This window comes from Lonchura striata, chromosome 12 (assembly GCF_046129695.1).
Source record: "Lonchura striata isolate bLonStr1 chromosome 12, bLonStr1.mat, whole genome shotgun sequence".
NCBI lineage: Eukaryota > Metazoa > Chordata > Aves > Passeriformes > Estrildidae > Lonchura > Lonchura striata.
Window position 1 is genome coordinate 7,559,520 of NC_134614.1, and position 22,409 is coordinate 7,581,928.

Genomic DNA, 22,409 nt, shown 5'->3' on the forward strand with positions numbered 1-22,409 from the left:
CTACTCTCGACAAGGAAAGCCCTTGCTTAGGTCCATTCCCCAAATCCACAGGAAAACTGACAGCCTCACAGGGATGCAACGGACATCTGGGCAAGCTGGTCATACAATCAGTGTCACAGGGTAGTGCATGAGGTGGACACACAGAGCACAGGAGGGCATGACTCACAGATGCAGCACTGTCAAGTCTTTGGAGAAACTTGCATGAACACCATCAGTTAATTTGCTTTGTTACTTTTGTGGGGGGGTTTGATTTTTATTTCCATGGTGCATCCAAAGACAAGTTGTCCAGCAGTTTGCTCAGAACCCCTCGGTTTTCAACTCCTAGGATATGTTAAAGAAGAAAGCACTATTTTAATGTTTGTTTTCTTTAAAAAAATAATTAAAATAATTTGCATAGCTAAACTGTTGATCTAAGGCTTCTATGAATGGTGTGGTTATGTTTGACAGACAATGTCCATTAAACAGAGAAAGACACTAGGAAAGCCCCATAACATTTTTTATTGTGTTTCCGTAACACACGCGTGCACACACAACCCTCTCTCTAAGGAAGGGAGGTCCCCATCTTCCAGCACCCCTTTGGTGGAGGATGTCAGGACATCCTGCCCCTTCCTACACCTAGTTGGTCCCAGCAAACACCAGTGACTGCAGCCTCCATGGCCAAGGGGTCCTCTAAAGGCTACCACCAGCTCCAGGGACATCCAACACAGGCGAGCACAGCTCCTGCGTGGCAATACCCAGATGTGACATCGAGGTTCCTGGATTTCAAGTGTCCGTCCCAGTGCGGTCACACACACACTCTCTCTCCAAGTCCAGCTGCACCTGGGTATCCCAGCCTCTCCCTAGGAGCCCTGACCCTGAGAAGCAGCTGGGGTGCTCACTGGCAGGGCCAGGGCCAGGCTCTGCAGGGAGGCCACTCCCTGTGTGGGGAAAGGCACTTTGCCAGGAAGAGCTCTGTTTTCCCAGCTCCATAACCTCACAGCTCTCCTCCTTCTCACTGGGAATGAGCACAGGAGGCTTCCATATGTGCCCCTCCACGAACCCCATGACAAGAGGATTCCATCCTCCCCCCAGCTGCTCAGCACCCAGAGCAGCTCCTGCTCTGGCAGAAAGTCCTGATGGAACACATCCAACCAGTGCCACTGGGGTCAGCCACAGGCCACCTCCATGGTAGGCCCTCCTCCTAGGCTAGGCTTTGGTCAATCATCTGCTTCTGTCCCCACACAGACAATCCAACAAGTGACCACTACATGATAGAGGCCAGCTTTTTATTTTTTTAATATGGAAATTAATTTAAAAGTAGAAAGAAAGACTCCCCCAGACAATAAATACTATGCCTTCATGAAATAAATTAATGTAGAGATTCTGTGCAGGGGAAAGTCTCTCCAGTCACAGATTCAACAGCAACTGGCACTGGTCCAGTGTCCCCTCCCAACCTTCTCCACTGCCTGTTGCTGTTCAGAAGAAGCAGCGAGCCCACCCACCCCTGGATCTGGTGGGCCACAGCAGGGTGAGATGTGGCCTTCACACAGCTTGGCAGGATACAGGGAAGTCAGCAGGATTCCCCTCTGATGGCCACCAAGGCATGTAGCATTGCTCCACTCATCTGCCCTAGCACACAAAGGTGGCATCAGACTCACAGGGCCAACCTACCTTGGATGGGACCCTCCAGAAGGGCCTGGGGGAGCCCCCCACCAGAGCCCTGGCACAGGAGCCTGCCTGGAGCTCTCCACTCCCACTAGTCTCATGTGAATTTGAAGAGGGTGACAAATTGTGGGGTATTTTCTTTTTTTATATATTTTTTTCTTTTCTTTCTTCTTTTATTTGACATCAATCCCCTCCCTCCCTGCCCCAACATACACAATGTAGATGCCTCCCCACTCCCTCCCCATTAAAAACACTGTCCCCAACCTCTGGTGGAGTCACCCCCGGCCCACCCCTCTTGCAGTGAGAGAAGTTCACAGATAAGGCAGTTCATGTGAGAGGGAGCTCGGCCCTGCCAGCGGTCAAGCCCGCACCTCCAGGCCTGAGAAGGGCAGTGACTCACAACACCAAGCCTCCACAGCCAGACAAGACAGAGAACAGAGACAGACAGACAGACAGAGCGTGGGGGGAGGCACTCCTACAGTTTGCATTGCTGCTTCCCTCCTCCCCGGCTCTTGCTCTCCCAGCTCTCAAAGGTCCATTCTATCCCTCTCCCATCTCCCAGCCCCTAATACAATTCTTATCCTTGACAGCTAAAAAACAATAAAACCAAACGAAAAGAACAAAACCACCCCCACGCCACACCCTTTGCATCCTTCTCCACCCACTGCCGTGGCCCAGAGGGAAAATCCTGACTCCCAAAAAGGTCCTGCAACTTTTGCGTCCTGGCGGAGCTGAGACCGAGCAGGAGCTGGGCCTTTTTATTTCCCTGTGATCTCTATGACATCGTCGTCTTTGTCCTCATCATTAGAGCTGCATCCCACCTCTGGGACCTCCTGGGGTTCAAACTGAGGCACCTGGGACCGAAGGAGACCCCCAGCTGGGTAGCCCGAGTGAGGGGACATGTAGCCAGGGTAGGCAGATGCCATGCTCCTGGGAAGGCTGCTAGGCAAGACAGGGGCTGGGAAAGGAGCGAACATCCTGGGCTCAGGCAGGAGTGACTGCGTGAAGGGAAGCGAGTAATTGGGCAGCACCCCTGCCAGAGAAGGGTTTAGCATGAATGAGGGGACGCTGGCCGTGGCTGAGGTAGCAGCAGAAGAGCTGGCGGTGCCGGCTGTCAGCAGAGGGTCAGTAGTCACAGGGAACACCAGATGAGGGTCTGGGAGTAAATTGGGCAGCTGGTAATAAGAGGAACCAGTGCCCATGTACAAGGAGTTTCCTGGCTGGGAGGCAAATGGATGGGTTAGGTTGTGGTTTAAAGAGACAGGAGGCATGGTGAACCCACCAGAGACGGGGAACCCGTGTTCGTACGGCTGCGTGGATGATGGCAACTGGCGCTTCTTCTGCTGCCTCCGGGATTGCTCCTCCGGAGCCGACGGCGACGTTGACTTGCGCTTGTTGCCCCGTAAGTCCAACACCGGGTGGGCATCGCCGTGCTGGCTGGTGGCAGGCAGGGCCGAGGACACGGAGGGAGCCATGCAGGGAACCCCCCCGCGCTGCTCGGCTCCTCGGGCGGCGGCGCCGGGCGCGCTGTCCGTGCGGGCGGCGAGGCCCTGCGGCGCGGCGGTGCTGGGAGAGCTGTGGCGGGACTCGCGCGCGGCCGCCGCCTCCGCGTACTGCTGCAGCTCGCTGATGATCTCGGGGCTGTCGGGGGAGATGGGCCGAGTCAGCTCCTCCGCGCTGGGGAGCTGCGGGGATGAGGCACTGTGTCTGCCATTGCTCGTGGACTCCAGGGAAGAGCTCTGGGAGCCTGCAAACAAGGACATGGGGCAGGTGAGAAGTTTGACCTCAGAGAGAAACCTGCGGGCAAGAGGCAACAGTGGAAAGGAAGGTGGAAATATCTTTGGGATATGGTGGGGTCAGCTCTAAACACAGACATGATGGAATACACCAGGGAATGCTGCCCCGGACACTCCAGTAGGAAAGCACGTGTGCAAGCCCCACACAGCACCCACAAGCCCTTACCTGAGGCAGCTGTCCGACGGTCTTCATTGCCCTTTGGCTTCCCAGTGGTCCGTATGGCAAAAATCCGACCGTCGCTGGTCCGGATATATGTCCCTGGAACAGAGGCAGGACAACTACATTCAACACCTTCATTGCAACTCCAGTCTCAGCTCAGAACCTGGATCTATGAGCCTGCAAGGTTTCTTGGGCAAGAATAGGACAGCAGTGCTGCACAGGCTCAGTGGAGGGCTTTTACCCCCTTCCTCACCCTCCACTTTGACACTTTCAGCTTTCCTAGACTGGAGATCACCCTCTCCCAGTGTGCTGCCAGTGGGAAATGTGGAACTTCACACTTGAAACAGTTTGCTCTGGGAGAATCAGGAAATGTGTGGCTGCCTCAGGACATGCAGTGAGTGTTGTGAGAAGGAAGAACTGAGCTACAGAGTTCAACAGTTCCTCTCAGGGACAGGAGCAGCCACAGCTGCAACAGCCATGCAGCACCAGCAAATCCCGAGCATGGGCAGCAACAGAGTCAATGCAAACTCAAGACCTCCTTCCCTTCTTGTTTCTTTTTTTCTCAAGGGAATGATTCATGCCTTTACATTATTTTCTTTGCTAATTAGCACTGGCTAGAACCCTATCCACTGGTCTTAGCAGGACAGAATTACCTTTTGTCCCTCGGATGATGTGGATGCTCTCACCAGCACTGATTCTAGCTTGTACATCAGTGGATGTGTTTGTACCCGGAATCACAATATCTGGCAGTGGGGAAAGAAACAGAATAGTGCCCATTAAACTACATGTCAGCCACAGCCAGGAGAGAGCAGGTGCACCACCAACCCCCTTTTCTGCAGTGCAGCTGTGTCTCCTGTGTGCTGTGCTATAAGCAAGCCCTGGGTTTAATTCTACACAGGAACAAGAAGGCAGCAGAGGCTCCAAGGAAGCTAAAGCCATGCTGTCCTGGCACAGCATCTGCAGAACCACCAGTGACAATATTGCAGGTCCTATCAGGGAAAGTTCACTCCCAACAATCCACCACGTCCATGGCTCTTGTATACCTGCAGGGAAAGTCCTCCAGGCACAGAGGAACCACTCAAATGCAGAGAGACAATATCTTTGCTTCTGATGCCCATCTGCCCACAGCCCATGTGGGCATCTACAATTCACCCTGATCCTCAGTTCACCATGGGCATCTTCAATTTACCATGGGCATCACATACCCAACCCACTTTGAGCAGTAGCAACTCACCCGTGGTGGTAACAATCTTCTGCACAAAGACACCAGCTCGCTGTAGATAATTGATGGGAAAGTTGACAGCAGGGTTGGAACTTGAGGTTGATCCTGCACCACCCATGGGGACATGCCGGGGCATCATTGGAATGGGGGTGGACTGAACTGGGCGGACACTTGCCACTGGTTTGTCCTCACCCTTGAGGGCTGGTCGCCTAGTGAGAGAGGAGGGAGGAGAGTGCAGCACCCGCCCCACAGTGATAAGCATCATCTGCTCCTTCATTTCATGTCTACAGCATGGGGAGAAGGGAAGGGGCAGGTGCTCACCAGTTCCTCTGGCTAAAGGCAGGGATGCTTGTCAGACTCTGGTCACTGGCTGGGTAATACTGTGCGTAGGACGGCCGGGTGTAGGGGACGGATGCTCGCTTTTCCTCCTCATAGCTCTTCTTGGCTGCTTTCTTCTCTGCCTTGGTCAGCTTGTGCTCCTTCCGGTCGATCAGCAGTGACTCGTGCTGAAAAGGCTCCTGCAACCCCACAGCACCGCGGTTCTGGCACCCACGCACCGCAAGAGGGAAGCAGCACACCCCGAACGGCAGCGCCCGCTCCCTGCACCAGCCTGTCTCCTCCCCAGGCTGGCAGAGCTGGCCATGGCAAAGCACGTGCGGGGGCACCGCTGTGGATGTGACCAAGGCTCATCTGGAAGGCTGACAGTCAGCCAATACCATCACCTGCCCAGCCAAGGCCGTCACTTACCACGAGCACACAGTGAAACCCAGGAGCTTTGGCCAGGCCAGGAGCACAAGTACAACACCCACCACGAAGTCACACAGCCCCCAGAGCCCCACAGCATCTGGCACAGGCCCACTCTGTAGCACCACCCTACCAGTAACACTCCTGACAGGACAGGCCAGTGCTTGCTGTTCCAGCTTTGGTTTAAATCACCCCAGAAAAAGAGCTGGCAGCAAGCTGGGATATCCCACTGCCACCTTCACACCCCACACAAAGCTGAAGAAAGGGGTGCCTGACAACCTGCCCCCAAACCTGTACAGGACAGAGGTGTTTCTGGATGAGTGGAAGATATTACAGGGAAGGGCAAGGATCTTTGGTTTCTCTCTAGAGAATTTTGTGCCTATTCCCACCAGCATCTAGGTACATCCTTCTTGTCACCATGGCCCCATAACACTGCCAGACTACTCCAGGCTCACTCCTGCCTGTGCAGGGCAGTGACAGCAAAGAAGCAGGCTGCTCTTACCTTGGTGATGAGGTGAGGATACTTGAGACAGGCTAATTGTAGAACAGACTCCTTCATCTTGCTTGGATTGAGGGAGAGCTGAGCAGGATCAGATTCTTCTTCCACAAAATGCAGCAGGTTCTCCACCTCCCGTCGAGTGAAGTTCAGCACTGGGTTCAGGTCATCCACCACCCGATCTGGAAAAGAGAGCGAATGGAGTGAGCAGACAAGGGAAGAGATCAGCACTGCTTGCCTGTTACCCTTCCTACACTTCTGTCCTAATACAGCTTCCTCCTTGCAATCTACACAATCCTCAGAAATTTTCTGTAAATGTCAGGGCAAGGAAAAAAATCATCATGTTCAGAGCTGAGCCTGTTTGACCAAGTCAGGCAGCACAGCAAAACTGTGCAGGTCACCAAGCTCCTGACAAACTGCAACACAAAACTAATTATGGATAGTGTCTCATCTCACGTAACAAGGCTGTAAACATACACATCCTGGGACAGAACTGCAGTTACATCAGTATGTATTCTCCCACAAATCCAACCAAAAAGGCTCAAATTAATAACTATGTACTAAAGTGGAAAGCTCAGAGAAGCAGCCACACTCCCTTACTCACAAAAGCCTGAATGTTTTCCTTGAACATTCCCTCCTGCACACAGGTCAAATGGGAGTACACGAAGAAAACACCTCTATCCAGGACTCTCCTGGGAGCCAGGCAAGCTGCCAGGGGACTCCACCTCAAGTGCACAACAGCAAACTGAGCTGATCATGCTGGGCTACTGCCTCTGGAGTTTCGAGCAAAGAAGGACACAGAGCTCTCTTTGGGTCACCACAACCCTCAGCTGCACATTCCATGAGAGCAGCTTGACAACTGGAACAAGCCAGCACAAAAGATACTTACAGTACAAAGGCAGGTCAGAACCACAATGAATTAATTATTTGTGATACCTAAGCAAGCACTAACAGTCAAAGGTGTAAATATATGTTTTAATTTAGCTATTTTTCTTCTCTTACTGCAGGAAAATGGAGATACAGAGCTATTTAAGTAGTAACACCCAGTTTAAGATGAGCAATATCCAGGCAAAGGGGAAAATAGGATGAGCAACCCCCTGCATCTCCAGTCTGTTGCAGCAGCCATAAGAGGAGCAGGGGAAGTAAATGGCATAGCAGTGGACTGGGACCACAACCTTGCTGCAGGATGCTGGCTCTACCACCATGAATTTCTTACAGGATCCTACGTCACTGCCAACTTAAACATCAAGCATAGCCCTGGGTTGGTGCCTGTCACCTCTTTGTCTGTTTTTCAACCTTAAAAAAAGAAGTTACAAACCCACAGAAATGGGACTTACAGGAGCTAAGAGGAGTGAAAGCTGAGAGTGGAATGTTGTGTTCATCCATGCTTACCTGACATGCCCTGCTTGGAGATCTGGCGATCATAGATCTTCTTCTCCAGGGTGTAATCGGAAACCAGTCTGTAGATGTGGCACGGCTTCTTCTGCCCGTAGCGGTACACCCGGCACACGGCCTGGGCATCGTGGCACGGGTTCCAGGAAGCATCAAACACCACCACTCTGTTTGCTCCAATGAGGTTGACACCCAAACACCCAGCACTGGAAAATTAAGGCAAATTTCAAACTGCTGCCCTGGTCGATTTCCAAAACTTCTAGGCAGGGACAACCATTACAACCAAGAGTCCATAAAGGGTCTATGGAAAGTTTCCTCCAGTCAAACTTGAAACCCAAGTTTGGTTTCCGAGACAGTTAAGCTGTTGCAGAGGCCTAAGGCTGAAATCCTACATCCCTAGGGAATTGAGAAGCAGATGGTACTATCATACCATGGAGAGCATATTACAAAGGAAGTTAAGAACTGAAAACCCACATGCATCCAGAACATCAGTACGAGTCCTCCCCCGTGCCCTTCTGCTCCAGCCAACTTACCGTGTGGACAAAAGGAAGAGCCAAACAGAGGCATTGCTGGGATCATTGAACTGGTTAATCAGCCGTTCCCTTTCCGAGGCAGAGGTGCTGCCATCCAGTCCTGAGAAAGGAATTAAAGATAAATGTAAAAGCTCTGCATGTTTGGGGGATTTCTATCAGAACAAACCCACTTTCCAAACACTGAGCTTTGATACTGGTTCCAAACCAATTCAAGTCGTACTCCAGGATCTCAACTGGACCACTCTGTACCTGTAATATGCCCAAAAAGGCAGGTGCAATGCAGCCAGCCAGGCTGGGACTTGATCAACTGAAAGATCAAGTTAACATTACTCAATCATGTCAAGGCCAGGCCTGGGAGCACTACAACACATCTAGCCCTTTAAGGCTCTGTTTTAGGCAAGGTGGATAGGAAGCAGGAACAACAGGAATAAAGGCCTCCTGTATGCAGGAAGATCCAAGAATCAAGAGAAAGCAAAACTGTAAAGGCTCTGGCAAACCCCCAGAAACTAGACCTGAGCACAGAGAGTGCTGGTGTAAAGGAGTGCAGGGGGTGTCATGTCTCTATTCCTGACCAGCAGCTTGCTTCTTGCAGCTCTGAAAAAATCAGGAACACCATATCCACCACTCTTCTCAGTCCTAGCCTGCAAATTGGCCACACAAAGCAACAACCTCTATCAGAAAAAGATTTAAAGCTGGGGAAGAAGGGAGAGGAATTCACAGCCTTGAGCAAGTGAAAGCATCCCACAGTGATTCTGGTTTTGGAAGCAAGACCTAGCAAATAGCCAACAGGAAGCAAAAATTAACTTTTGCAACTTAAAAAAGCAGTAGTGTGTAAGCGAGATGTCAAAGATGTCTAACATCTTCTAAGTAAGATGTCAAAAGAGGATTTGGAAATTACTGCTTAGCTGCTATCCAACTGACATTGTCTTCCAAAACAACTAAAGTAAGAACAGAGAAAGAGGTTCATCAGAAGAATGCTTCAGCAGAGCATTTTCACACCCAAAGACAACTACAAGAAGATGGTGGGCAACTTTCAGGAATTAGTCCTTCACATGATCAAACAGTGTCACAACAAAAGAGAGGAGGACTGGATGCACTCACTGTAGTAGTTGATGTTTCGGACCCAGTTATGAACTCCTCCATCTGAGCCTGGAGGACTTGGCATCAGTCTCTTTGCCAAAAACTCTTCAATGACAGATAAAGTGGACAAGCTCTGGCTGCAAAACCAAGATCTCTGTTCAGGAGAAAGTCCCCCAGCAGCAAAAGTGGAGTATCAGAACCCTTCCCCAACCATGACAGTGCTGATGGTTGTCAAACCCTGTTTGTGCAGCACACCCCTCATTAGTAAATGTGATAGTGTCAGAAGTATAAAATCCACAAATAAAAATCCACATTAATACAAAAAAGGAGAAAAAAAGGGAACTGCCACAGCATTCATCCTCTGTAAAAGCCTCCTAGTACCAGGGGGGATCCAACTACTCCAGTATTTAATGACTGTAGGATCAGTTGGTGATACTCTGCCTACCTGAAGACCAAGATCTTGTCTCCAAGCTTCACACTTTCCTCAATTAGGTGGAAAAGTAACACCATCTTGGGTGAGTTCTCCAGGACTCCCGTCTGGTAATCACACAAGATGTCTTTGGCCTACCGAGAAATGGGAGACTATTACAGATGAAGTTGCTCAACCCTGTCTCAAGGTGAGAGAAATAAATCATGACAACAAGGTTATTTACATCCAGTTGTTTGAGGTGACCATGTTATTCCCAACTGCTGCTGCTACCACCCATTCCAGAAGCTCCAAATGACAAACTTCATTGATGAATGAGTGTCCTGTCAACCTCTCATGACTCTTTCATCTCAAGAGCTTTCTTCCATCCTTCTAGATTTACCACCCTCTTATTCAGATCAAACTTCACCCTAACCCCTTTATTTAGAGAAACAAAATCCACAGCCTTTTTGGTCAGATAAGAACAATGACATAAGAGTGCTGCCTGCACTTCTACCTCCTGAGAGTCACAAACCCCTCCTAGCACCACGCAGATCTGCTTATTAAGATGCTCTGTGGTAAAGAGAACATAGGAGAAACCCGTAACTTAAAAAGAAGAGTCTTCTCTTTCCTCTGCTTCAGAAAACTGTCCATTCTTTCAGACTGCCCAAATGAAGAGTTTTCCAGCAGTGACACTCACCCACTCGTAAGTTACGACCTGATTTGCTCTCTCCTGAAAAGGGTTGAAGCCAACACTCTGGAGGAACTTGCTATTAGTAGCTTCTCCAGCCGGTGATGCCAAAGCATTGCTCTCTGTTTTAACTTTAATTCCCTGAGGCTGGCAGCGGGAATTAGTATTTGCTGTGCTAAGGTCATCCACATCCAAATCCTGCTCGTTTGCCAGATTTTCCTTTTGCAGAGCTTCATACAACACATCTGGATGGTTCCAGATCTGAAGGGATAAAGAAAGGAAGTGGTTAGACCTGCACTGGTCTGCTGCTTGCCAGTGATTGTGACCTGAAAGGCCTCACAGCTATTCAAAGGAAAGAACTAATACTTCTTCTGGCTCTCCTATCTTTAAACGTGTCCAATTCTTTCCTTGAGAACAAACCAGGAGGTCACTGTGCACCCCACACGGCACAAAGGCGGAGGAAGCTGCCTGTTTGCACTAAGCAGGTAAAGTTATACAGTTTAAGATATCAGTCCAGATTGTTTCAGCTGATGCCAGCAATTTTCTTGCACAGTTTGAAAGAGACATTTAACATCCCTGCACTCTAGTTCTGGAAGCGAAGATAATGATACTGTTGAACCACTGCAGAGCACTCCGGGGAGAGATGATGTCCCTGGCCATCCACACTTTCACCTCTTCTTTTGACTTATATTCCCCTTTCCCTAACAGATTAGAACATTTCTTTGCATCTTCTGCCAAAACATACCTTACAACAGACACAGAAAGCTTTGAGTGGGTTCAGCCCCAGCCAGCCACTGTTGCCTGCATCTCGGAACCGGTTCATGAACTCCGTGTAAAGGGCCCGCTGGATCTTGGACAGACGTACCAGAATGACGTGTTCTTCCTTAGATGGGAGCTGAACCTTCAGCACGTTGTGGCCTCGCCTGTGGAGGAAATAAGAAGAGTGAGATAAATACAGGGGAAGGGAATTTCTCAATATGATCTCCCTGTGGCTGCCTGTAGGGAAAGATTTTGACTTCTTGCCCAGTTGCAGGGAGAAGGACCTCTAAATTGCATGCTTCTCTAATGCATGACACTTCTGAGATACTCTCCCTGCAGCCAAATACCAATTGTAAACACAATTACAAAGATCTCAAACATTACAATCTTCTAGCACAGGTCACAGAGTTAAGAGAGTGATGAAAGTCTTATTTTCCAAGGTAGCTGAAAAACAGAAATAAGATGTAAAGTCTCTTTTCAGCTCTGCCAATGATTAAAACACTCCAGACCAGCATCTTAGAATCCTCATCTGAGAAAAAAATGCTGATTTGTTTCCAGAGTGGTAGAGTCACTGTGACTTTCCTTAATACTCTCACAAAACACTTTCAGATTCTTGGATAAGGATGTCACAAAGCACACATCCAAACTGGCTATTAAGCCATCAAAATAAACCTGAGGTCACTCTAGGGCAGTTAGAGGTGTAGTTCTCTGTTATCAGAGTCTGTGGTACCAAAGCAAACCAACTTTACAGGGTGGTCAGCAGGGCCAGGGCAGTGAACCTCCCCATGTACTCAGCAATAGTGAGGCTCCACCTTAAATCCTGGGTTCTGTTTTGGGTCACTACAAGACAGTAAAGTGCTGCAGCGTGTCCAGATTCAGGCAACAGAGCTGCGGAAGGGTCTGGAGCACAAGACTGATGAAGAACAGCTGAGGGGGCTCAGCCTGCAGTAAAGGAGGCTTTGGGGGGACCCCTCTCTCTCCACAACTACCTAAGAGTATGTTATATCCAGGTAGGCAACAGTCTCTTCCCTCAGGTAACAGTGACAGGACAGGAGAAAATATCCTCATATTGTGCCGGGGAGGTTTAGATTAGATACTAGAAAAAATTTCTTCATACAAAGGGTGGCCAGACATTGGAACAGGCTGTTCAGGGAAGTGGTGGAGTCACCAGTCCTGGAGAGATTAAAAAGACTTGTGGGTGTGGCACCTGGGGACAAGATTTAGTGGTGGCTGTGCTGGGTTACTGGTTGGACTCGATGACCTTACATGTCTTTTCCAGCCTAAATAATTCCATGATTTTATAAAGCGGCAAGATTTAGTTGTACTACATAAACTCAGCAAACAAGCCAGGCAACTTGTGATGAGGGAGCCGTTTACATGGACTAAACCCCTGAGAACTCCCCAGGGACCCACCGCTGCACGAAGCCCTCCAGCAGGCTGTGCAGGACGTGGCTGCGGTAGCGCATCAGCCGCACGTCCTGGGGGGTGCTGTCGATGCACTGCCCGTTCAGGATGGGCCGCTCAAACATGTTGCTGAACTCCTGCCGCGAGCCCAGGAAGTCAGGCCGGACGAAGTCCACCATGCACCAGTACTCGATGAGGTTGTTCTGCAGGGGGTACCCCGTCAGCACCACCCGCCGGCGCGAGCGGATGTTCTTCAGTGCCTGCGAAGTGCTGGCATGGCAGTTCTTTATCCGGTGGCCTTCATCACAAATAACCACATCTGGGCCGGGGCGAGACAAAGCCTTCTCAATCCCTGAAGAAAAAGGACATTAAGTGTTAGTTAGAGATGAATAAGACAAAGTTCTGGTTTTATAAGGTCACCAGCTTCACAATAGAGGGGTGTTTCTGAAAGACAGAAAAGCAGTATCCATGGGTGCAGAGAGTAAGGCTGATGCAGGAGATAACATTTGACTAGACAGTAGTTATGATTTAGCAAAATGTGGCAATGAGCAAACATGACTGTCCCTTGATTTCTGTTCAGTGACCTGTATTGCATCAAGTTGGGTGTCTTGCATTAAATCAAAGTGGCAAATCTCACAATGACAAATCCCAGAGTTCAGTGTACTGAGTTCCACACTTGGAGCTCTTGCAAGAAAGTAAAGACTCAGACAAAGCTCAACAGCCTTCTGCCTCCAAAGACACAATCCTGCCCAGCAAAGTTCCATCATGTCAGTGACACTAAAAGCAAGTTATAGGTTGTTTTCCTGTGCTGCCACAGCTGACAGCCAGCTGGACAGCAGGGCCACACTCTCCCTTCTTGAGAGCTGACTTCCCACCTTTCAGAAGCTCCTGCTGCCGATCTTCCTCATCCAAGTCAATAATGACAGGGCCAGTTTGTTTCTTTGTTCTCTTCTTCCTGCCAGTGGCAAAGGACTTCTTCAGCGAGAGGAGACGGTACATCTCATATCCCATCAGCAGCACACCACCTTCTGTCACCCAGTCATTCACCACCTTTGCTCGTGCAGCTGTCGTCCTGCAAAACAACCAAATAAACCGTAAGCTTTACTCCAATTTCAGGTTGAATCACTGGATTGGAGTCTGCTGAGAAAAAATATCCATTCAATGGGTATTTTAAAGCACTTTTCTCACATCAAACCAGATGGAGGTTTACAGTGAAATTTCTTTAGGAAACAAACAGATACAGAGGGGGAAAAAAGACTTTTATGTGCCATGGAGCAGGATTGAGAATGTCAAATCCTTACAGGAACTGAGGTGTAGAAGTTTGTCATGCACAAAAGCATCTAAAACTCAACAGCTCTCTTTTTATAGAGCTGTTGAATTTGCCCCTGCAAAAATCATTTGCAGAACAAGCTGCCAATGCACATGTTTGTGATCTTCAAATTGTTTATCTCCTGTTGTCTCCTTCAATGCTCCTGTCCCCAAGGCTTCCTTCTCTTTCAGTCTGCTCAGAATTGGTTCAGATCTAGACACTGTCTTCACTCAGTCCACCACAGTACATCAGATCCTGGCCAACAGTAAATACATGGCTGGAGCACCATCAGCAGATTCAAATATATCCCACCCAGAAGGTGAAGACATCAACAGGCAGGTGTATAGACACAGCTAATGAACTGAGAATTGCCCAGGACACTGCACCGCCCTGATCCATGCAAGGAAAATGACCCAGAAAGAAGCAGAGGTCACTGAGCCAGAAAAGCTTTTACTGTCACCTACTTGTGTTCATCATTCAGGATGTGGACTTTGAAGGTGCGGGGCTGGACCTCTTTGGAGTTATAATCAGCAGGAAGGTTTTCAGGTGCTGGGAGCCACATGTTGAACTCTGCTAGCCAGTTTTGAAGCGTATTCACCTGAAAAAGTTAGCCACAGAAGGATTAAAAACCCAACCGAGTCATTTGGGATTTTTAAGAACAAAAATGAGATTAGGGAATGACACCCAGTGTGCCCAGATGGAAGCAGCAGCTCACAGCATGCAAATTCAGGAACACAGGGAATGATAGAGGGGCAAGAGCAGAAAGGATGTGATAGAACTTGATGAGTGATGGGACACTAATCAACCTTCTCTATGCAAAGAAAGAAGCAGGGTAAGGAAGCCCCTCAGCCAGCCCCTCATGTGGCTACTTACAGGTACAATGGCAAGAACAGTCTTTGCCTCTGTGTGCCGAAAAAGTACATCCAAGAAAGAGATGACCTGTATGGTCTTGCCCAGGCCCATGCTATGTGCTAGAATACACCCAAACCCACTGCTGGTTTTAAATCTCTCCAAGGACTCGACCAAGTTGTCATAAAGGAATCGGATTCCACCAATCTAGGCAGGAAGGTAGAAAAAGTGTTAGAATGGTGGTAGACAACAAAAGCCCAAGATGGATAAGTACTTACAGAGTGGCAAGTACATCAGTACTATGAAAATGTAAAGGGGATGTTTCAAGTTCACTAAATTACTCTAATCAAGGGAAGGCTCCAAAAGTCAGTATTTTTAGATGCTCATAGGATTCTTGAGAATATATCAATAAATCAAAATTAATTTGTAGCCAGAAGATCTGAACTGGGGCTTATTAGTTTGTTTATAAATATAATTTTATTTTTTAAAAGTTCATGTAAATATACAAAGGTCTGATAGTAACAGAAGCTGAAGTTATACGAAGTCTTGGCCTTCATCTAATTCAGTTTTATCATTTGACTGTCCACAGCAGTCATCACCAGATTGGTCACAGGGCTCACCAAAGAAGTTCTGCTGAGATTCCCAGGCAGGCTTGCCGAAATTCATTGCATTTTCAAGGCTAACAAAGCCTACCTGATGAGGTTTTACTGCACGTGCAAGCTGGGGAGCCAGGAAAATATCCTCCTCATTTGGTGGATGATTGATGTTGACAATGACTTGCCCCAGAGCATCTGACTGATTTAAGGCATCATTCACATGAGAGCCACTGCTCTCTTCACTGCCATCTTCCTCCCCCTCATTGCCAGAGTCACTGCTGTCCACAATTTGGAGGGCATCATCCTCTCCTGAGCTTAGCTCAATCACTTCTGCAAAGTATCCAAAACAGGAGAGAATAAGGACAAAGTTAACTTGATGTCAGGGTTTATCATGAATGGAAAAAACCTATCAGGAAATAAGGCTACCCCCAGCTTTTGCAATTCCACCCTGGCCTAATGATGTATCCTGAGCAAGCAGGCACGATACAGGCATACACCACCCCCCTCAGACCAGCATATGGAAGCCTCAGCTTCCCTGGCTTCCAAATGTTTCAGGGAACATTAGCTTGGGCTGATCCAAAGAGAACATGAGATAGTTTCTAGGAGTGTTTTACATTCTCTTCCATATCTTTTCTTCATTCCCAAGCCCAGACATGAATTTTATTGACTCATATAATGCCTAAGGATCACCAAGGAGTCCAGTTGAATCCATATGGGACAAGGGACTCAAAACACTTCCAGCTGCAGATCTGAATACTTAGATGCTCCTTTTACACACAGCAAATGGTGCCACATCTCCTGTAAGCATTCTTCAGCAATGCACTGGGCAAAATTAAGTGCATTTATAAAGCAGAAATAAACACAAGCTCACAAGAGGGCCTGACAGACCATTTTATAAATGTCATTTTAGGACTCACGGGCCAGAACTGCCCATATAATTGGAAACCAATAAGCCTACAAAAATCTGAAGTGATTCACCACTGGAGCATCTGACCAGAAGAAAACAGACTTGTGGCTGAATACACAGCATATTGTGAAAAGAGCAGGCTGAGGCAATTGGTCACTTACCATCTTTAATGCTATTTTTTCCTTTAGTATCATCTTCACTGCCACTGCTGGTACTGTCGAGGCAGATCACTTCCTCAGCCAGGACCTGAGGGGGGAGCTGGGTCGCCTCTGCTGTTCTGAAAACGATGTCTTCTACACACATAAATTACAAACAATAAGTTATTCATAATAATGGGGAAGGAGACAAAACTGTTCAGAAACCAGACAGTATTTCCTTCCACTTTAGCTCCAATAACTTAGTGCTGGAATTTTCCATAACAGACTCTCACTGTCTACAATCCTGCAATGACTCAGCTTCCTGGGTCACAATCTCCTCCATTCTCAATGTGCTGAAACAATAGCTCATTGCTGATGGCACCCTCTGTTTCAGGCCCTGATTGGGGCACACTGACCATGCAACATGCTGAAGCCCTTTGTTTCTCTTTTTTTTTGTCTCAGTAAAAGCTGTGTTTCATCCAGCAGAGAAAGTACCAACTGCTGAAGGGATAATAACTGCTCTTTGTTAGTAGGGACACTGTAATAATTACATCCCACATATCATAAACAACTTTTGCTGATCAAGAGTATTTGTTTGTATGTTTTTAGTGCTGCCATGTGGAGGAGAGGCTAATGGGGCCAAACAGCATCACTGCAGTGACAAACCAAGCAACTACATTCTTCTGGGGCTGAACCTACTCTGCATAAGCCAAAGTGTTTTAAACAGCTCTTATTCCTTCTCCCACACGGTAAAGTGTTTTTAACACTTGCACATAAGGGAGAATATACATTTTTTCAAGAGGCAAGGCCAACTCAAGAATTCCTTACCCTTGCCCAACATCCAGCTGCACTTCTCTGCCCTTTACACCTTTTGAAGCAGTGATATAAACTATATCACCAAAATGACCCAGACTGGGAAACAGTGCAAGGTGACATGTTCACCCAAAGACATGAGTGATGCTTAACCATTTATACTGCCTGCAACTCACTGCTTGCCAAAACATGCAAAGAAGGCCAAGTTTACATCACCAACATATGTGCACCCAGTCTATTGTTCCACTATCCCCAGTACCAGACACACACGTTACCAGACCATTTCCAGGACAAAGAGGATCTGGCATTTCTGCCAAACCTGTTGATTTAAGCTCCCATGCCAACTGGAAAGACACGACAGATCTGTTTCAGCATCCCCCTACACACACTTGATGTGAATCAAAATATCTTCAACAAACATTACCTGGCACCTTTCACCAAGTAGCCACTGCATCCTTAATACAAAACAAGGGCAGAAGTGGAACTGCCTACACTGTAGGTTCCAAACCTACGAGTGGTTTGGAACTGCTGTTCCGAGACTTTGCACTTGGAAGTCCCAGTACAGCATTGAATCACAGAATGTTTGGGGTTGGAAGGACCCTTCAAAGGTCATCTAGTTCAACCCCTCTACACTGAGCAGGGATATCTTCAGCTGCATCTGGTTGCTCAAAGCCTAATCCATCCTGACCCTGAATGTTTCCAGGAGTGGGGTATTTACCACATCTCTACACTACCTGTGCTCATTGTAAAGCATTTCTTCCTTGTATCTAGCCTGAATCTACCTTCCTTTAGGTCAAAACCATTACCCCTTGTTCTGCCACAGACAAGCATAGCACTACATTCTTCATTCAGCATCTATCCTTAAAACTCTTGCCTTAGCCGGCATCTCCCAGTGCTTACCAGGAAGAAACTCCAGAGGAACAGTTGGGATAGAGGCTGGATAATCCTTCCGCTGCTGCTCAAGCCGTTTCCTTCTCTCCAGCTCTTCCTGCTGGGCTGCCTTTGTCACGGCTTCCAGTTGGTCCTCACGCAACAGCTTTCTGAACACAGGAGCAAACGGGCTTTGGTTACACTCCATTTCTTCCAGAAACGGGAACGGCTGCACAGCCGCTGCAAAGATGACTGACAAGCTCCAGGTATTCTGTCAGCCACACAGAGTAGGAATATCATCCCCCAAAAGATATGGGCAAATTCTACAGCTATTTCAACACTTCTCAACTACAGGTAACACTACTATCACTCAAGGAAAAGACAAAAGCTCAACAGAAGCAAAATAATGAAAGGTGGAAAAACCTAAGTGGGTAAGCACATACTTAAACTAGGTTACCAGAGAGTAGTTCTGCTTGAAAGGGTGCTTTTTGTTCATATGCAGTTTTTAAACAAAAAATGCACTAAGTTATGCAAAGAAGATATATGAGAATAAAATGCATCAATTCCACCACAAAAAGTCATCACCCTGATTCTCTTCTGACAGCATTTTGAGGAGCTAGGATCTCTAAGGATTTTAACAATTGTTTCAAGGCATTCCGTCAAAGCACCTTTCTTTACAGGTAATTTTATTTACTTCGAGAATTTGCTCTTCCCCTGCTTCAGTGTCACATGTCCAGTCCTGGAAACGAAGTTGCTTTTGCCAGAGTACAACCAGTGGTAAAATCTAGCTCCCCCAAACTAGCCTTTAAAACCACTCAACCCCACACTTTAGGGACATTGCTTTTATCCTAATGAAGTTCCATTTTCCAAGGCCTATTCAATGCTTATTCCTTCAGCTTTAACAAAATCAATCTACACAAGCTTAAACAGAAACCAAAGACCACCAGCACAGGGCATGAGAGCCACTTGGTGTCGCAGGAATTCCTGTTCCATTAGTTCTCCTCTGAGCTTTTAAAATTCCCTTGAGCATAATTTCCTAGTGATTTACCACCTCACAACCTGTCCCAGAATATGTGGGACAACTACTGCTCTATAAAATCCAGGTAAAACTGACTTCCAACATTTCAGTCGCTAGTCGTAGCATCAGCATTCCTGTCAACAAGTACCCAGGACAGCACAGGAAAGGACTGTATTTTAGGTTGTTTGCAATAGGATTCATCTCAGCAAATATCTGAGACTGGTATTTACTTAATGGTGGTAGTGTTTTTCAATTACATCTCTCAAAAGACAGCAGCAATTACACAATTTTTACAATATATTCCATAACCAAATATTCACTCTTCTGAAATACCAAACAAGTCTGCACCCACATGCAGCACTCCAGTCTGAGATCACTCTACTCCCACTGGTGAAATCCTAAGGTTTTGGAAAAGAAAAACCATCTGGTTTGCCAGCAGCGGCACAATGTAGCTCAGAAGCAAAGTGCAGAGATTCTGTTTTCACCACCATATGTGACCTGAGCTCTTTCTGTCCTGCTGCTGCTGAGGCTTACCTTATGTTCCTCCGCATGTGAGACGGTTTCTGAGCCCTCTTCTTTTTGGTGTCCTCAGAGGCCAGGCTCTTGTGCTGGTTCTGCAAGAGTTGCTCTGCCCGCTCGCTCTGAGATGAGGTAGTTGAAGTCGAGCGCTGCCATTCTCCATCCTCCGCGTGCTCTGCGTGGTCACCGCTGAACACGGCTTCCTGGGGTTGGTCTGCAAGGGGAAGAACATGACATGGGAACAGCTGTGCCAGGCTGGCAGCTGGCTTTTCCATGAGCATTCAGCAGGATTTGAGCCAAATGGGAACTGACGAGCCCTACTCTCATTCATTTGCAAGCATGTCACTCTGAGGGTCAAAACTGGGGTCCTTTCTGACAGTCAAAGGCAGTTAAAAAGTTTTACAGTGAAGGGAGTGTCCCTAGTGAAAGCCAAGACTAACACTCCTCAACACACCCCAAAAGTGTCCTGACAAGAAAACAAGGCAGATTATTTAAGTCCATGTGGAGCACTTGATGTTCCCAGAGTCTGTTTTTCTATGTGGGCCTGATAAGCTCTGATTAAACCAGGGACTTGACTCTCTTTTTCTTTGTTTCACATCATTCAAGTAGGGCAGAAATTTCCATCTATGACACCTGTGTAACTACCTCCCAAGTCAACAGAACACAGTATGTAAAAGTTTATCTGGTTCAAACACTGGGTCATGGCTCAGCAGGCAGCTCAGTGGTTTTAGCACCAGGCTTCACTCTCATGGCTTAAATGGTAATTTCTAACAAGCCTTTTGTCAAACAAAATGTAAGTGGCAATATTCTTTCTACATTATAAATCATACACATTCCTTTTCCTCTTCATTCTCCTATTTTCAGGCTTCCTTTTGTGCCTGATTCCACTCCTAAAGCACAAGGTGAGATGACACCTTGTTCTATGTGACACTTGCTCTTCAACAGGCTGCCAGTGACCAAGCTAATGCTTCCAGAGCAAAGAAAGGAAATGTTTCTGTTCAAAAGCTTCCCTTGAAGCAAACTGTTTCTGACAAGCGTTGTAATAGCTTCTTTGAAGTATCTTGTCCCCTTGTGTCAGGCAAAGAGATACCCTGAACTTCATCTTGTAATCAGCTTTCTTGCTTACATTGTGTATCTGGGCTAATGACTGAACTGAAATGACACTTAGACAGAACTTTGAAGGAAAGAAGACATCAGTGCAGAGGAATGTGGCAGATGAAGTAATACAGAACCAACAAGCATCACATTGTGACTCTGAGGGATTTGGAGACAGAGAGCATTCCTTCTCAAAATGCTGGGAGCTTAAATGAAGGATGCTTCAGTACAGCACATTGCACCTACAGCTGTCACGTTGATATGCCCATTAAATTAACCTTATCTTCCATATCACATCTTAAAATTCAGATGACAAGAAGTAGATTCACACCTTGTTCAAAAGCACCAACTTTGCAAACTTTCTCTCCAGACATCCCACCAGACCCACCCCAGCATTTGCTGCGAGTCTTTGTCAGAACAGATTTAGGACTTCAGAGCTCAGCCCACCATGGGCTAGCACCAGCAGAGCAGTTCAAACATTTCTGTGAATATCTGTCTCTGCAAGCCCAACACATACTGGAAAACCAGGTATCCACAGCTTATGGGATGGAACAGATCTCATGATGAATGCAAGGAGAGTTATGCAGATGAACATAAAGGCAAAGGAGTTCACTGCTACAAGTACAGCAGCTCTCCAACCACAGCTAAGGTCTTGGAGCCTCCCACCATTCCTCTTTAGACTTACAAGCTCAGATATCAAGCATCAGCTCACTTGCAGAGAGAGAACTGTGCTGGGAATAAACCCAGTTTCTCAGGCTTCCCAGACAACAACTCTGCTATTTGAGCCACAGATACATTTGAGTCACATTACCTGCAATTCTTCAGCACTGTTTCCTTCCCCCCACCCCTCTTGACTCCTGGTTATATAACTAGATCAAAAGATTGGATGAAATAGGGCAAAGGGAAGCAGGGAGGCTGCACACGTGATCACACGCTCCGGGATGAGTCATTAAACAGAAGACAAACACTGCCATGGTTACACTGCTGCCATCTCACCCTGGGCCCGGAGGACCTTGACAAGGCACGGAGAGCACAAAGCCATGCTTGTTTGGAAGAGGAAGCGCTTCCCTCCCCACACTCCAGTAACTGCCCACGTCACCTCCTCCAGCAGCCAACCTGCCACCTGCACTGTGCCAGGCAAGGGTGTCTTCAGGACAAGGTTGACAATAAATAGCAAAACCTAAAGGCTCAGGAGCCCAAATTACTATGTCTCCTCTATGTTTTCAATTGTGTTCTGCAATCCCTATGTAGATTCATTCCATTTCTGCATTTTACCTTTCCTCTTAACGATATGTAATAGGATCTCTGGTAAAACATACACACAGCTGGATCACATAGGCATTTTAAAATACAATTCTCATCCGACCAAGAGCCTAAAGCCCAAAATTTGATGATAAATTTGGTCCTGGCACTGAGTACAAGCCCTTATCTGCCACAGCCACGTCTGCTCAGGCTGGTGTTTGTCCTGCCAATACAAGTTCTGAGGTGAAGAACACAATCTGTGTCTCAGCCCACATTCCTGACACATATGCATCAAGAGAGCTCTTCCACACTAGCGACAGCTCCAAACATCTCCCTGATTCAGCTGCAGTGGGATTCGGGGCACAGCCAGCTTTCCAAAGGCTGCTCCTATCCTTGCCACCACCGTGAATAAAGCTTTACACAAAGTTTAACTAACACAATGATAGAATTGCAAGTCTAACTTTGCAACAGCTCCCACCACACCTGTGGCAGGAGCTGGCTGTTACAAGCAGGAATCGTTTTGCTGCTGCTTTGTATTAAACTCCTGATTATGTGCACAGCCTAAACCTAACCCAGATGAAAAGCACAGCTCCCTGCTGCAGTCATGTGGCTGCTCTCCAACATGATGAGCTCCAAGCTGTGTAAATGGGACCCACACTGGGACAGAAACACATTAAGAAACAATAACTACACACATGAACACCTATTTCTATAAGAACAGGTCTGA

General features: G+C 47.5%; 1 protein-coding gene across 4 annotated transcripts in view; it reads right to left on the minus strand.

Moving 5' to 3' along the window:
• Positions 1–67: 67 nt before the first annotated feature.
• RAD54L2 (RAD54 like 2) overlaps positions 68–22,409 on the minus strand; it is a 66,874-nt gene continuing 44,532 nt past the window's right edge. For 3 of the 4 annotated variants that reach the window (XM_021529165.2, XM_021529164.2, XM_021529166.3), the window contains 20 exons: positions 19,361–19,559; positions 17,839–17,978; positions 16,150–16,281; positions 15,179–15,411; positions 14,510–14,692; positions 14,101–14,234; positions 13,203–13,399; positions 12,337–12,679; positions 10,910–11,087; positions 10,174–10,425; positions 9,513–9,631; positions 9,089–9,204; positions 7,988–8,087; positions 7,455–7,660; positions 6,069–6,244; positions 5,144–5,340; positions 4,835–5,031; positions 4,254–4,343; positions 3,607–3,699; positions 68–3,391 (listed from right to left, as the gene is read on the minus strand). In XM_021529165.2, the coding sequence (XP_021384840.2) occupies positions 2,403–3,391; positions 3,607–3,699; positions 4,254–4,343; positions 4,835–5,031; positions 5,144–5,340; positions 6,069–6,244; positions 7,455–7,660; positions 7,988–8,087; positions 9,089–9,204; positions 9,513–9,631; positions 10,174–10,425; positions 10,910–11,087; positions 12,337–12,679; positions 13,203–13,399; positions 14,101–14,234; positions 14,510–14,692; positions 15,179–15,411; positions 16,150–16,281; positions 17,839–17,978; positions 19,361–19,559 (4,274 nt within the window). In that variant the 3' untranslated portion in view covers positions 68–2,402. The remainder of the gene's footprint in view (positions 3,392–3,606; positions 3,700–4,253; positions 4,344–4,834; positions 5,032–5,143; positions 5,341–6,068; positions 6,245–7,454; positions 7,661–7,987; positions 8,088–9,088; positions 9,205–9,512; positions 9,632–10,173; positions 10,426–10,909; positions 11,088–12,336; positions 12,680–13,202; positions 13,400–14,100; positions 14,235–14,509; positions 14,693–15,178; positions 15,412–16,149; positions 16,282–17,838; positions 17,979–19,360; positions 19,560–22,409) is intronic. The other variant, XM_021529167.3, reaches the window with a different exon arrangement.